At 42.2% G+C, this 15,280-nt stretch overlaps 1 protein-coding gene across 1 annotated transcript in view; it reads right to left on the minus strand.

Moving 5' to 3' along the window:
* Positions 1–3,175: 3,175 nt before the first annotated feature.
* ARK2N (arkadia (RNF111) N-terminal like PKA signaling regulator 2N) overlaps positions 3,176–15,280 on the minus strand; it is a 44,442-nt gene continuing 32,337 nt past the window's right edge. The window contains exons 3-5 of the mRNA XM_064735609.1: positions 13,276–13,458; positions 9,045–9,171; positions 3,176–5,099 (exon numbers count right to left, since the gene is read on the minus strand). Coding sequence (XP_064591679.1) covers positions 4,916–5,099; positions 9,045–9,171; positions 13,276–13,458 — 494 coding nt within the window. The 3' untranslated portion in view covers positions 3,176–4,915. The remainder of the gene's footprint in view (positions 5,100–9,044; positions 9,172–13,275; positions 13,459–15,280) is intronic.

Raw genomic sequence — 15,280 nt, forward strand, 5'->3', positions numbered from 1 at the left:
CCAAAACTCAAGATTCAGACTGGGGGGATCCATGGTTGAATCCTTGTCTGCCCTTTAGCACCAGTAACAAGAGGATTTCACCTTATTTGCACCAAAGTTGTCAGTAAGTGCAGGGTTTGTGCATCCCAAGCTTGCGTTTTGCAGGCATTCTGCTCCTTCCCTGTGCAGGCAGAAGGGAAACTGCATCCCTGGGGTGCTCTGGAGAGAAAGCCACAGCAGCTGACATTCAGAGATGACAGCCCCGAAAAGGAGAGGCAAAACTGGCAGAGTTTCAGCCAAGGGAGGTGATGCCTTCAGCAAAGAGCACCATTTGCAGATTCTCCAGGGAGCTGGGGAACAAAGCCACTTTAGCATAACCCCTTCAGTCCCCATTTCAAGGTGGGCAAACCAAACCTTCAGCCACAGAATTAATCTGAATTGCAACCAATTCACTGGGGGAAACACAACACAAAATCTAACCTGGTTCTGGGCAGTTTTCATCAGTTTTTGTGTTGCCCCAGAAATAGCAATTCCCACAAAGTCAAATGGCTCCTGCATAAGGAAGTGCCAAGAGCCACAGGAGGAATTTTAAATTTTCCATCCAGTGTACCCTGAAGCCTACAGACTCTGGGTATCTCTTGGTGATAGAGAAGAACAGATTCAGCACATATTTTATCTGTCCTCTTCCCACATCTGCACCAAACTCCAGAACAGGGTTCTGTTCTCCCTCAGCTGCTGATAAACACAAAATAAAATCTGAGATTGGTTGGCTCTGCAATGACCACCAGGCCCAGATTTTGTATTTTCAGGCTTCACAAATGCCAACGACTCAGTAAGGCTGAAGACCAATTTACCTTCATTATCCATATTGGTACTTAAAATACATGGATAAGTGTTCTTCCTGATCTGCACTGGGAGCTTTCTCACGTGATAAATACATATAAAACCCAGCAGAGGCACTGAATTATAATCATTATTATTTTTATTCCTATTCCCATTCCCATTTTGCCTGTGAGGGGGCTGGCAGGCAGCAGGACCCCACGTTCAGTACAGGGCAGTTGTCCTTTATCATCCTCCTCTTTACTTGTGGCTCCAAATTCCCCCACACAATTTTGTGGCTCTCTGAACAGTGGCACCACCTCCCTGGCCAGAGAGGAGCTGCCCTGGAGCATCAGCCCCTGAGCCAGGCAGTGCCACTGACAGCAGGAGGTGTCTGGGGGATGGCACAGGGGGATGCAGTCACAAAAATAATGGTGGGAAGGTTGCTCAGACACCTGAAGGACTCAGGTGTGTGGGGAGGTGGAGGCTGTGCTGAAACTGCATCCCTGGAGGGGATTCTGCAGGGCACAGTGAGCCCCAAAACAGGGAGGGCAGGGAGCTGCTGGGGCCAGTGCAGAGGAGGCCATGGAGCTGCTGCCAGGGCTGGAGCCCCTCTGCTCTGGAGCCAGCCTGGCACAGCTGGGGCTGCTCAGCTGCACCAGAGAAGCTCCAGGGACACCTCAGAGGCCCTGCCAGGGCCTGCAGGGGCTCCAGGAGAGCTGCACAGCCCCTGGGGACAAGGCAGGCAGGGACAGCAGCCAGGCAATGGCTCCCAGGGCCAGAGGGCAGGGACAGATTTTGGCACATTGGGAATGAGGAATTGCTGGCTGGGAGGGTGGGCAGGCCCTGGCCCAGGGTGCCCAGAGCAGCTGTGGCTGCCCCTGGATCCCTGGCAGTGCCCAAGGCCAGGCTGGATGGGGCTGGGAGCAGCCTGGGACAGTGGGAGCTGTCCCTGCCCATGGCAGGAGGTGGAACTGGAAGATTTTTAAGGTCCCTTCCAACCCAAACCAAACTGTCCTGGGATTCTGTGACGGGCAGCAGCCACTTGTCACTGGTACCTGTACATCCTCTGGCAGCAAGGCTATGGGGAGAAGTGTCAGTCCTGCCCTGGTCTGAGATAAAAGGAAAGTTTTGCAGCCAAGAAATCACTTAAACATTCTGGAAGTGCAAAATTACATGTGTTACAGCAAGAAATACTTCTGAATTTCAGCAACTGTAACCCAGAATTTACAAGTTTAATTTGTAGATGTGACAAACAGCAGCATATTTGATGGAAGTGGAAGGAAAAAAACCCCAACAAATCAATATTGTTTAAATAATACACTCTATTTTATTTTGTCTTAAAATAGTTTAACCTTTATGCTACAGACTTGTTTCAAAAAACAGAAGGTCTCATCTTGCACCAAAAATATATATATTTTTATATATATATATATATATATAACACTCTGTTTTATTATTATTTCTCTCCAAAGACCATTAAATACTAGATGGAAAATGAGAACTAAATAGTGAGTGTCGAGAAGAATCGAATTTTATTTTTAACTAGAGCCGCACATTTTAAACATTTATATTCCGAGCAATGATTTGTCTTCACTACAGAAGATTGCTAGCTCACACTCCAGCAATTCAGGAAAACTGCTAAACCCTGAAGGGCTCGAGCCAATGCACACTGAGGTCGATGGGCAGCCCCACACCGACCCCAGTGGGTTCTGCTCCAGGCCCCAAGTGCATTGGTTCACAGCCATACAATGGCTAACTTCTCTCTTTTCTGCTGAGAAGAGCAAAAACCACCCAGGCACGTTTTTGCTCTTTTTACAAAGAAAAAAAAAAAAAACCCAGAAGTTTAAAAAAAATTAAAAAAAAAAAAAAGGAAATAAAACCAAACTATTTTCTACCTATATCCAGTGATTGCTTTTTTCAGATCACTAGCCTTGAAATTTGTTAAGAGAAAATACATAGTGTTTTAAATAAAAGAAAACCTGCATCGGACTACCATACATGAGCTGTTTAAACAAACACAGTGCACAGTTGGAGGAAGTCTGGTTAGGAGGCAGTTGTTTTTATGTACACGTGGAAGTCACATCATATACAAACTGCAAAACAAGGAGAGATCGTTTGCATTTCTCACGGAAGGGCTGCAGACGGGGTCCCTGCAGCTTTCCTCACAACCACTCCTCAGGAGACTCTGTGAAACGGGAAGCAGCAGCCACGGGAGGCTGTTCCAAAGTTACCTTTACAGCAGGAGTGTGAGCCCACAGCTGATGGAAAGATGAGCAGAAAGGATGGGCAGAGCAGCACGGGCCCTCTCCCTGCTGCGGGGCCAACAGGATCCATCCATGCTCCCCTCCCTCCCTCCCTCCCTCCCTCCCTCCCACAGAAAGGAATTGGTCACTGAAAAACACCACAGGTATTTCTCTGGCCATGCAGGACACTTATGTTCAATGTTCTAGAAAGCTGGAAATGGGAATATCAATCCTTACCTAGCTGATGTGTAAAGTGCAGCATGAGCTGTTCTGCTTACGGAAGAAACAGATGTTTGTTACTAAAGACACCCCCCTGCTGGGCTGTTTTACCTTTATGGGACAACACAGGTAACTCTATTTGAATTTTTTATTTTGCCCACAGATAAAATTAAGGGAAGCCAAATAAATTTTGAAAACCAGCCAGTACAAAAGGAAAGCAGAACTTCCCATGTCCTGACCACCCTTTTTCAGCTTCAAATAGTGAAAAATCTAATGGCAGAGCTGTACAAAATTCCCAATAGAAACATCTGGAATATGAAGGAATGTTTCAATTGCACAGTAGACATTTAAGGTGAATAATAACATCTTGTCAAAGTTTAATCTTTGGTTTTTGCCTTGGGAAAGGCTCAAAATGACAGATGAGGGGCAGGAATTTCCATGTACACCACAGAAACTGCAGCCCGCTCAACTGAGTGGTTCCACTGATTTTGATAAATATTCTGGTAGAAGTAAATATTCTGAATCTTGGCATTTCCAAAACTAGCAGGAGAGGCATGATTGAACGCCAGGGAAATGGTGCAGATTATTAATTTAAAACAAAAACAAAGTTAAAAACCACAACCTTAGTTTGTGACCCTGATCCTGCAACATCTTTCAGGACAGAGTTTTAAGCACTTGAGTGGCCCCACAAATTCCACGAACAGGTCCCAGCTGACCACCCCTTTGCCAGGCTGGAGCTTTGGAATCTGCTTGGGATTTGTTTTCTGTTTTCTGAGATGGTGAATGACACAAACAAGCAGCAGTAGAGATGGGGACTGTGAGTAAAACATTTAATTCCTCTTCTTCATCTACTCCAGGCAAAACTCCGATAGAGGTAATAATAATAATAAGCTATAATTAAAAAGGAGATGGATGCTGGGCCTTTTTATTACCTTGTCCTGTGCTTTTGCAATGTTCAGCTGTTCCAAAGTCACTACTATTACTATTTTAGCCATTCCAAGCTGCGGGAATTGACCAGTGAAACACAGTAGTCAAGTGGACAGAAGACTCAGCACTGAAGAGTATAAACTATAAATTACATTGAAAATAAAAAATGTTTTAATTAAAAGCTGTTCAGTGCATTTTTATGGGCCATTTGCATTAAAGACAATCCCTCCTGCTGGTAACATAACCAAATCAGTTTGGGTAAAAATACTCCTGGCCCAAATTTTGGAAGTGTTGAATACCCCCAGTTCCACTGAAATCAGTGAGGACACAGCATTTCTCAAAATCACTGATGCTCACACAGCAACACACTAACTTCTACTAACAAACTCAAGATACTGATAAATTAAAAAAGTCCTGGAGTCGGGAGGTGGGGAGCGTGGCAGGACGTAAGTTTGCACGCAGTTATTTCGTTAGGTGTACACGCACACGTTAGTAACTGCAGATGTGTTTTAAATTTGGTGCTGTTAATTCTGGGCAGGAATCCTCCTTGGAGAAGGCAAAACCCTTTGAGGTGACACTGAAATCAGACTACATTCCTGTGTGGAGGTGGCGAAACGCCGTGGGTTTGGGCTCTTGGTGCCAAGGACGGGGCTCTGGAGGTGATGGTGTCACCGCTCTGTGCCAGGGAGGGCGGGAGGGAGGGGGCAGAGCACAGTGACACGGCCTTACAGGAGGTATTTGCGCCTGGTGTCCTCGTCCAGAGTCAGATCCACCACTTCTGGGGGCGAGGACCAGTTCTGCTGGGGAGCCACTGCTGTCCATGGCTGCGCGGGCTGGGCGCTGCCGAAGGGCGAGCCGCGCTTCCAGGAGGCCACGCTCTGGATCACCCCTCCCCTGGGATGCACACACCTGCGTGAGGAGAGGGACACACACAGCCTCAGGGACACTGCCCAGCGCACACAACACACCCCCTCCTCCAGCTGCTTGTTGTCTGGTCAGCACTTCCCTCTCCAAACTGGACTCTCCACTTGTACAGTCCGCGGCACCTCAAATGCCCAGTGAACAAAGCTGGATTTAAATTTGGGGATTAAATTATTCCAAAGGAATGCTAGTGAGTGTAATGTGATCTGTCGAAGACATCTTTTTATGAAAATCCTTTCCTTAGGATTTTTTCATCCTGAGAAGCTGAGAGGCCTCAGGAACAAATGTAAACATTGATTATCTGCTGCTGTGGAATGCAACAGGTGCATCTGTCATTGGTCTCATTGGTTGTTTCTAATTAAAGGCCAATCACAGTCAGCTGCCTTGGACAGAGAGTCTGGGGCAGCTGCCTTTGTTATTCATTCTTTTCTATTCTTAGTTTAACTAACCTTCTGAGATGAAACTTTTTCTTCTATTCTTTTAGTATAGTTTTAATGTAATATATATCATAAAATAATAAATCAAGCCTTCTGAAATACGGAGTCAGATCCTTGTCTCTTCCCTCAACCTGAGACCCCTGTGAACACCATCACAGTGATTCTCCTTAAAAAATATGTGCATGGATCCCAGTGATCTTGAGGAAGCCTCCGCCACCATGTGTAATCCCATGCACAGTTTCCTGATGCAGCTTTACCCACTGGACTTTTTAGAAAGTCAAAAATCTGCAGTGAGGCTGCCTAAGAGAAAATGAAAAGTTATACTGCAATATTAAATCAAAGCCATATTAAAACAAGGAGGTAATGATACTTACATTACAATAATTGCAAAAGAGATCTTGCTAATTATGTTATTACAGTCGTTATGCCTGACTTTTTTTCTTTTGGTCTTTTTAACTGAAAATTACAAACTCTCTGGGAAATGCTCACTGACAACAGTTCAGCCCCACTTCAGCAAAACATTTCATCTTTAAGTGACTGCAGCCAACGAGACTAAAAGGTGTATTTGAAGATAAGGCTCCAGTGCCCTGCTGAAGCACGATACACAGGTACCTTCCACACAGCATTTTTACCTATTATATCCATAGTAGATACGTGACAAATGAAGCTCAGGTTAAGAGCAATTAGAAAAAATAAATGCAAAACGAAAGGTAGAATGATTTTGTGTATGATGAAGTGATGACAGGAATTTATTAGAGGCTTTAGGATGATCACTCAATTTCCAGCTGTAAATCCTACACAGGCATTAATAAAACTTGATATCTAGTGCTACAAAATTCCAAAAATAGTTTTGCTCTTGTAAGCACCGGTAGTGGCTGCAGCTCCTCCTGCCTGCATGGATAAACACGAGGTGCTCTGGCTGCTGGGGTAACCTTTTCCCATTTCTTTGTGGAGGCACGTGTATTTCAGGGACTCCAATTTCCTGCACTGATCAAATATCCCTGACATTTACGTTTTATTTATTCCAATTTACGCCCGTGCTATTTATTTTCTCCAAAACTACATAGGTTATGCTCAGCTCTCTTGGTTCTGGTTGGAGTTTTGTGAAATAGAATAAAAAATCTCATTCTCTCAGCTGTAACTTCTCTGAATATAAATGTCTCATTGCCTTCTCAGACACGCTGCTTAGGTTTAGATGTGATGTTCAGAATGGCTCTTTTATTACTTGTTCTGTCATAAAAACACATACTTAAAGTATATATCTACAAGGAATTAGCAATAAGATCCTGGAAGTCTAAAAAATGTATGGGATTTCTTTCTTTTAAAGCTCTCTTTTAAGGAGAAGTATTTTTAAGCTTAACTGGTAAGAAAATCTTGTAGGCAGAGCAAATTAAATATGATGTTTGGTCTCAGGAACTGTGGTGGACCATTCTGAGAACAGTCCTCAAGTGTTCAGGCAAAGCTAAGACTAACTTCTCTTCCTGAAGATTATGAAAACAAGCCATAAATTATCTCACAAAAAAAAAGATACCTCTGAAAAGTAAAAGTGATTTCCCTCAAACTAGTCACACAAGCAGCCAACAAAACATTGAGTCGAACATGCTTCCAATCTACAGCTAAGGGAAGATACCAAGTAAAGGCAATAAAAAGCCCAAAAAACCTCCTAGGAAAAACTAGAGGAAAACTGGTTTATATGCATGTATGATAAAAAAAAAATTCTATTGGTGAAAAATTAAACAAACTGAAAAATAGGACTCGGTGTCCTAAGCAGATGCCAAGGAATATCCCAATGATGAAAAACAGCACCAATTCACTTAGAATCTGAGAACTACAAACAATGGACAAACTCCAGGGAGTCACAACTCACACCAGACATGGATTAGGGAGCATGATAAAAACCAGGATCCAAACACCACACTAGCTAAGTGTGCAGAAATTACTGATCAAAAACCTAACTCCTGTCCAAACAACAACCCTGCCAGAAGCCCATCAATACTTCATAACTGCAAGCCTAGACCTGCAAGAGAAATAAAACTCTAAATAGGATTCAAACAAGTGAAATGTGTGAGTGAGTATTCCAGGGAGGCAGTAAATACAGGTCTGCAGGAGATGGGTACAGGAACAAAGGAAAGCACAGGAGAGTGCTTTTAGGCTGATTTGCTGAAATAATTTCAGTTTTTATCTACCAAAACTCATTTTAAACAGCAGCTCTGCATTTAGCTCATGTTTGCATTCCCACAGAGAGTGAGTGTTATTGAGGCAGCAGCATGGAAAGCTTTCAAAGAGGGGCAGAGGCACAAGGGTGCTGTGTGCAGAGCTGCACAGATTTGCAGCAGCAGCGTTCAGGGTGAATCCACACCCTCAGCACCAGCACAAACGCCCTCCCAGCCCTGGGTGCTGTGCATCAACAGCAGGAGAGCTGCTGCCTAAGGAACTACCATCCTCCAAAAGAGCTGGCCATGCAGGGACCTTCTCACTGCTCCAAAAGCTAGGATTAAATCCTCTTTCTGGACCTGAAAATTTCCTTTTTTTCACATCCAACAGCACTGGGCTGTGCCCACATTATCCACGAAGTTTCCTGCCTGGGAAATTGGGTCCTGGACACTTTCTTTCTTCCTTCCTCAAGGAAGATGCAGTGAAGGGACAAGGAGCCCTCTTCCATGTTCCTCACACCCTTTTCTGCCTCCAAGCACCCACTAGGCAGCAGAAAATTTTGGAAGCAGCTTGTCTGTGTACTGTTTTAACTTGGTTTTATTCCACCAAATTCACACTCCACACTATTAGAAAATGTCAGTTTTGCTTAACTGCTTCATAATATTTTAAGCCAAGGAAAGACTACAGACTAAAAATGATGAGTAACATAAAAATAAATACCTACCAGGGAGAACAGCTGCACAGGTTTCTGACTGAGAGAGAAACCTCTGGCACCCTTACCCTCACTACTTTGACCTATCTTGAAATAAACCCAAGATTCAAAATTATCTGATTTTTAACCTAAAGGGGATATCTTATGACATTAGCCATTGAAAAACTTATAGTATTTTTACCCCTGATGACTAATTAAATAAAGTGGAAGCTGTTAAAAAAACTTAATATTTCAAAAGGAAATAAGAACCCACACTAAGATTTTCACTTAGTTATTTGTATATTCATGTATTCCATTAAAATCTGAATTTCTGATGTATGTACACTTAGTATCTCAATATTTGGTATTTTTATACCACACATCTTTTAGCCAGTTACAGTTTGATATTGAAACACAACTTTAATCTGAATAACTATCAAATTGGTCACTTTCTAAAGAAAAACACATTCCAAAATCACCATGACCAGCAAAACAGAAAAAGAAAAGTGCAACACTGCTGCCTTTTGGGCATCACTCATGGATGGGTAACTAGAAAAGTGATGGTCAGTAGTTTTTTCTTTATTGATTATGGTATCTCAGACATTCTGATAAAATGAAATTAACATTAGAGCAAGAAACAATAATTCATACCTGGCATGTTCCTGAACTCCAACAATCTCCACTTCGCTATCAGAAGAGGCAATGTTAATTTCTTCATTGGCCTGGGCATTGCCACAAGAGGTTTTGTCACCTGCAAGGAAGCCTGGATCCAAACGACCTAGAGATGGGGAAAATGGGAATACAGACAGTGTTTAGCAGCTTACGTGACCCAGAAATCAACTGGAAAAGGAGTTCCCAACCTAACAAAAAACCAAGTTTTTAGACCAAGTTTTTCAACTCACAATTAATCACCTGATACAGGAAAATCACTGGGTTTAGCCAGTGTCAGCAGCTCTGGTGATGGTGCTGGCACACAAATGTGAACAAAGCCTGACTGTTGCACCAAGAACAACCAGAATTTACAGCTGAAATGTTATGGCAGTCAGACAGACTCTCATTATAAGAGTCACTGTCCCTAAACCTCCTTGACATTAAGAAACAAAACAATGTAAGCAAACACAATGATACTATAGCAAAAAAAAGTCAATAAGCTGGACAGAAGCATCCACACATCAAGGAAAATTGATTTAATTTCTTTAAATAAAAAACTAGGGGAAACTGGTCAGCAAAAAAACACAGCAAACCCATCCATTTCTGGCAGTGCTGCTTCACACATCTGCTCTAACATTATTACAAATACTTGAAAATAAAAAGTGGTTTATTTAATTCCCATATGCAGCAGGGCTGTTTTTTCATTACAGTTCCTCAGTGACATCCAGTTTGTCAGTCAGTCAAACCACAAGCCCTCTCTAAATACTCACAGCAAGTGTGGTACATCTCTGCCTTTTCTGCCAAGTGCTGCTAAGAAGGTTCTTCACCCCAATTAGTGAATGTGTTGAGTCATACAGGATAATACTTACATAGGAAACACAAAGCAGCCGAAATTATTATTTCTCCCACAGAAAATAGATTCCTTGAAAAATCAGTTAATTAAAAGATATAACTTCTACTCTTTTTTTTGTCCCTCAGGAAAAAGAGAAAATTATTAATTCCACTGTCTCTCTTTATCATTAGCCTGAGGGATGCTGGGCAGCCTTGAAGTAGCTGATCCTGCCTACTTCTGAAAAACCACTTGGTCAGCTGTACTACACAGGGCAGAGTCATTTGTTGAGCAGGAAATTTGAGAGTAGGTGAATATTTTATGTGTGTCTAGTTTGAGTGGACACCTCCACAAAGATGAGAGGAGGAGGAGAAGCAATAATGATCCACAGGATTTCAAAGGTGTGTGAACAAGCAGAACTGATTATACCCCCAGGGACATTAAATGGAAACAGAAGAAATTAAACCTGAAACAAGTGCCAGGGAAACTTTCTAATGAGTGCTTTAAGCATGTGGGAAAGATGCAAGCAAATGGAATCACAGAATGGTTTGAGCTGAAAGGGGCCTTAAAGCTCATCCAGCGCCACCCCCTGCCATGTGCAGGGACACCTTCCACTGTCCCAGGCTGCTCCCAGCCCCATCCAGCCTGGCCTGGGACACTGCCAGGGATCCAGGGGCAGCCACAGCTGCTCTGGGCACCCTGGGCCAGGGCCTGCCCACCCTCCCAGCCAGCAATTCCTCATTCCCAATGTGCCAAAATCTGTCCCTGCCCTCTGGCCGTGGGAGCCATTGCCTGGGTGCTGTCCCTGCCTGCCTTGTCCCCAGGGGCTGTGCAGCTCTGGTGCAGGAGCAGAGAGCATGCTGTGTGTGCCACTTCTGGAAAGCCAAGACCCTTGGTGACTGGATCAGGGTTAGCAAGGGAAGGGAAAGGAACACATGTGCTGCCAGGTACCCAAAGGAGGAATTTTCACCTCACAAGACAAAAAAATATTGGTCAGCTGAACTTAAAACAAATTAATAGCCCAGACAGTCTCTTCTTAGTATTGCAGTTGAGCTGAACACTTACTGGCAAACATCACTGACTGCCAGAAAGCCCAAAAATGGGTCATGGGTACTTCTTGAAGTGGCTGGGCAGACTGTGAAACATGAAAGGAAAGTGCTCAGAGGCTTTAATTCACTTCCCAGGGGCTTCACATTGCCAGAGGGTAGGACTGGATTGGACATTGGGGAGAAATTTTTCCCCATGAGGGTGGGCAGGCCCTGGCCCAGGGTGCCCAGAGCAGCTGTGGCTGCCCCTGGATCCCTGGCAGTGCCCAAGGCCAGGCTGGATGGGGCTGGGAGCAGCCTGGGATAGTGGAAGGTGTCCCTGCCCATGTCAAGGAATGGGAATGGGATGGCCATAATATTATATAATAAAATACCTATTAATATAATATCTATTGTTTTACTGCCTAATCACCCTTCATTATCTTGTCAGGGCAATGTCTGGCAAAGGAGCAAAGCAGACCAGCTCCCGAACAGCCCCAAAAACTATCCCCAGAGGTATAAACTGGAGTCCTAAAAGAGCTTCCACATATTACCACAGCTTTAAGTTCAGACAACAAAAAGACAATTAGCAGTAGCAAAACCATGATTAGCAGAGTAAATACTGCAAGAGTGTTAATCAGGATTATAGCACAGACAGACAGATTTACAGCCTCTGGCCATACAAATTTTATGCCCACGCTGTTAATTTCTTTGCACAAACATTAGGATGACGCCCAAAGTGATGTTTTGTTTGCCCTACGCCACCAGGGCTTGCAAAAGAGCCCCAAATATTTGCCCACGCACAAAGATGTGATAGTGCAATAAGATTTTTCACTTTGACAGAGCTGCTGATGTTGCTGTTTTCTCATGGGAACACATTCTTTTAAGTCTGCTAAACAAGATGCTGGCTGAAGATTACACTTGTGAACCAGATGCAAGATTTGAAAATTCTGCTTTCCCAATGTGCAGCCCTAGAGCTGGCAGGAAAAGGGCAGCACTGGCAAAGGTGCAGTCAGATGTGTACTGAGGCTGCAGGGAAAGGTGTGTGCAGAGCAAACAGAGATTCATCCTTTCAGCTGCTGACATAGCCATACAACCAGGACCAAATCCATATCAACATTCCCAGGGATGAAGAAGTCTCTTGATGTTTCCAGTTGTCTTTTACCTGCAAGTCCTCTTGGATATATGTGGAGGAAAGAAAAAAAAATTCTACCTGCACTGCAGCATTTCAAGAGAAAAGTGGAAGAAAGCTTGGTAAGAAACATTACCTTTTATTTCCTTACATTCATTTGGTATACTTATCCATTAGTGCTATGTAATACAGGTGATTTCAGCTGTTCTAATTGTTTAACAAATCCCTTAATAAAGAACTGGGATTTCTAGAGGTCAAATAGCTATCAGTCAGCTGCTGTCCTGCAAAAAATAGCAGTGAGCTTGGAAAACAAAGGCAAGCTTCAAAAACAACATGGATGGAACAACATCCAGCCATGGACCACAGAGAAAATGATGCACAGAGATTCTCATACTCAAATTGTGCACTTGTAGACTCCATAGTAATGGAGCATCTCTTTACAAAGCACCACCTAATTGTGTTTCTTGAAGCCTTGGAAACAGTGAAAAGCATCTCAGAGCCTCCACAACACTCCCCATGTGGGTGCCCTGTGGCAGGAGACCTTAGGGAAACAGCATGAAACACAAACCTGTTGTGCTCCACCAGGCAAGATTTATGTGTCTAATGCAGCCTGAAATCCTAACATGGGAGTTAAGAAAAGAAGTGAAAAGGAAGTAAAACATTGGCATAAAAAGTTGTGATAAAGCTGATAGAAAATTATCCCTGCTAACATCCACAACACTGTCCAATTTTCTGAGTGGTATTGGAAATGCAGATGGAATATGGGAAGAATTAATGATTGTATTTTACAGATACAAAGAGAAAAACAAAAAAAAAAAGTTTAAAAAAACCCCCATACACAGGCAATCCCAATCCTGAAAATGAGATTAGGACCAGTTGACTAGCTGGTGGCATGGGTTGTCATAATCAATCATTCAGTAACAAGATTAGGTCACTTTCATTTAAAAAAAAAACACTACCAAAATCCCAGATCTAAGCTCCCTGTAGTAATTAGAAGGAAAAGAAGAAGAAGAAAAGTAGTTAAGAAAATTAATGTCAAAAATATATTGCAGGAATATTTGTCAATTTTTATCATTTGTATTTTGGAGTAAATGTCAGATCTTTTTAATAAGCACCCATCCTGTTTTCTCACAAAACCCACATAGGGAGCTTTTACAGCTGTATAAATTACAAAAACACTGAAAGCAAGAAAGGGAGACTCACCAACAGCACTGCAGGCACAAATGTCAGAGAATTTAAACAAACCTGTATCAGCACTCATTTCATTCAGCAGCCCTCTGGTTCTCCAGGCAGATCCTGAGTCTTGGTTTCCCAAAGAATTATTGTGCTCTTGAACTACTGCAGCCGCCAACAGATTGTCCACATTTACCACTTCTGGGTCTGAGTTTGTGTCTGATATATCATAGTGAGCCACCACAGGAGGTCCATCTGCAGGGGAGAAAAGCAACATGGGTTAGAAACCAGCACAGACCTCAAAAAGTACAAATAATTTGTTTAAGGATTAATGCAACATCCTACATGAAGCTCTTAAAGTTACATAGTGGTAAATTGTATGAATTATTAAACTTCAGTTAATGAACATAGCCTGAGATTACAGAGACATTTGACCTTTGCATACACAGAAAACACAAGTGTCAGAAACACACGTTTATCAGAGTATCAGTTATTTGTGTACTGTCTTTTACATTAACACATAAACATCTCCGTATCTGACAAGGTTACATTTACAGTCTTTAAAGGATAAAACCTCCAGTTAAAAAAAAAACATCATCACAGGACATTAAATTGGGCAGACAAGATATTTATCTAGAGAATTTTACAGAAGTCAAGCGACAGCTTACATTATTATAGGGTTGATTGAATAAAACTAACTTTTTCATAAAACTGATCCAGTGACAATTAATTTAACATTAGGCAACTTTCTTTTCATAACATTCACCTGTCAAGAGCAGGAGAATTTTTAAAAATTGCGATTTTTTTGGTGGTGTTTGTTGGGGTTTTTTATAAGGTCAAGAATAACAAGAAACAAAATTATATTTTACAGTGATAAATATGCTTTTCATTCAACATGACTGTCATTTGAATTTTTGGCCACCATAATGAAGGAGAAAAAGGGAGATAAAACTGCTTACATGATTCTGTCCTTGAGGAATAACAAAAAAACTATTTTTGATCTGTTTTGTTAAGACCAACTAAATTCTTTGTGATGAATGAAAATAACTTTTAACTGGAAAGCATGCTAGAAACACAGGAGGGTCAGGAAAAAAACAGGCAAATTCAAGGCAAAGATTGATGTGGAAGCAGAGAGAATGGGTAAGTAATGCAATTCTGAGAGGATGGGAGCGTTTCAGCTCAAATGCCTTGCCCCATCTGCAGCTTACTGACTCAGTGTGGATAAAAGTGGTTGGAGCTCCCGCTCCCCAAATGAGGATCAAAACTTTATTTGGAGCAAGGCTTCATCCACACAAATGAGCATGAGACACAAACACAGGCTGGGCCAAGGCTCAGCATCTTGGCAATTCTTTAACTCCAAGGAGGTTCTTGGAGTTCTGCAGCTGAGCATCTGCAGGACCTTTTGTTATGGGTGTGATACATGGAGGGTACAACTTGTATGGGATAATATAAAATAATCATAAGCTAAGAATGTGTTCAGGAAGACAGGACTTTCAGAGTTACAAAATGACTAATGAATATTTTGAAGTGATAAAGAATAAAATGAAAAGCCTTAGGAAAAACTGGTTTCTTTTCATAGTTTTGAGTGGCTGTTGAAGACTGAAAGAACATGATGAACTAGAAGTTTCAAATTTACTTCTCTGAAAGGCTGTTCTTCTGAGGTTTTTAAAATGGATTTTAGTTTTAGGGGTTTTTTGGAGGGAATGTTTTTTAGTAATGTGGTGCCTGAAATAAAATTCAACTGACTATTTTCAGAAACCCCTACTTTGTGATTAGCAACACAGCTCATCAGAGAGTGACATTTTGCTTAAGTCGTACTAAAGATCAGTTTTGCAACAAGGTATGAAGAAATTCGCAAAATATTTAGGCTCAGACCTGCCTCCAAAACAACAGTTCCATGAAACAATGTTACATTACAAACTTAAAACAGACCCAACAAAAATAAATGAGTAGTTAAATGCCAATGTATTAAAGACCAAACTGTTCGCAACATGAAACGCTGATGATTATGACTGGAACAGAATTCCTGATAATTAACTGGAAGGCAATCTTTGTCTTTTTAAAAGGCAATTACAAA

The sequence above is a fragment of the Zonotrichia leucophrys genome, chromosome Z (assembly GCF_028769735.1).
Source record: "Zonotrichia leucophrys gambelii isolate GWCS_2022_RI chromosome Z, RI_Zleu_2.0, whole genome shotgun sequence".
Taxonomy (NCBI): Eukaryota; Metazoa; Chordata; class Aves; order Passeriformes; family Passerellidae; genus Zonotrichia; species Zonotrichia leucophrys.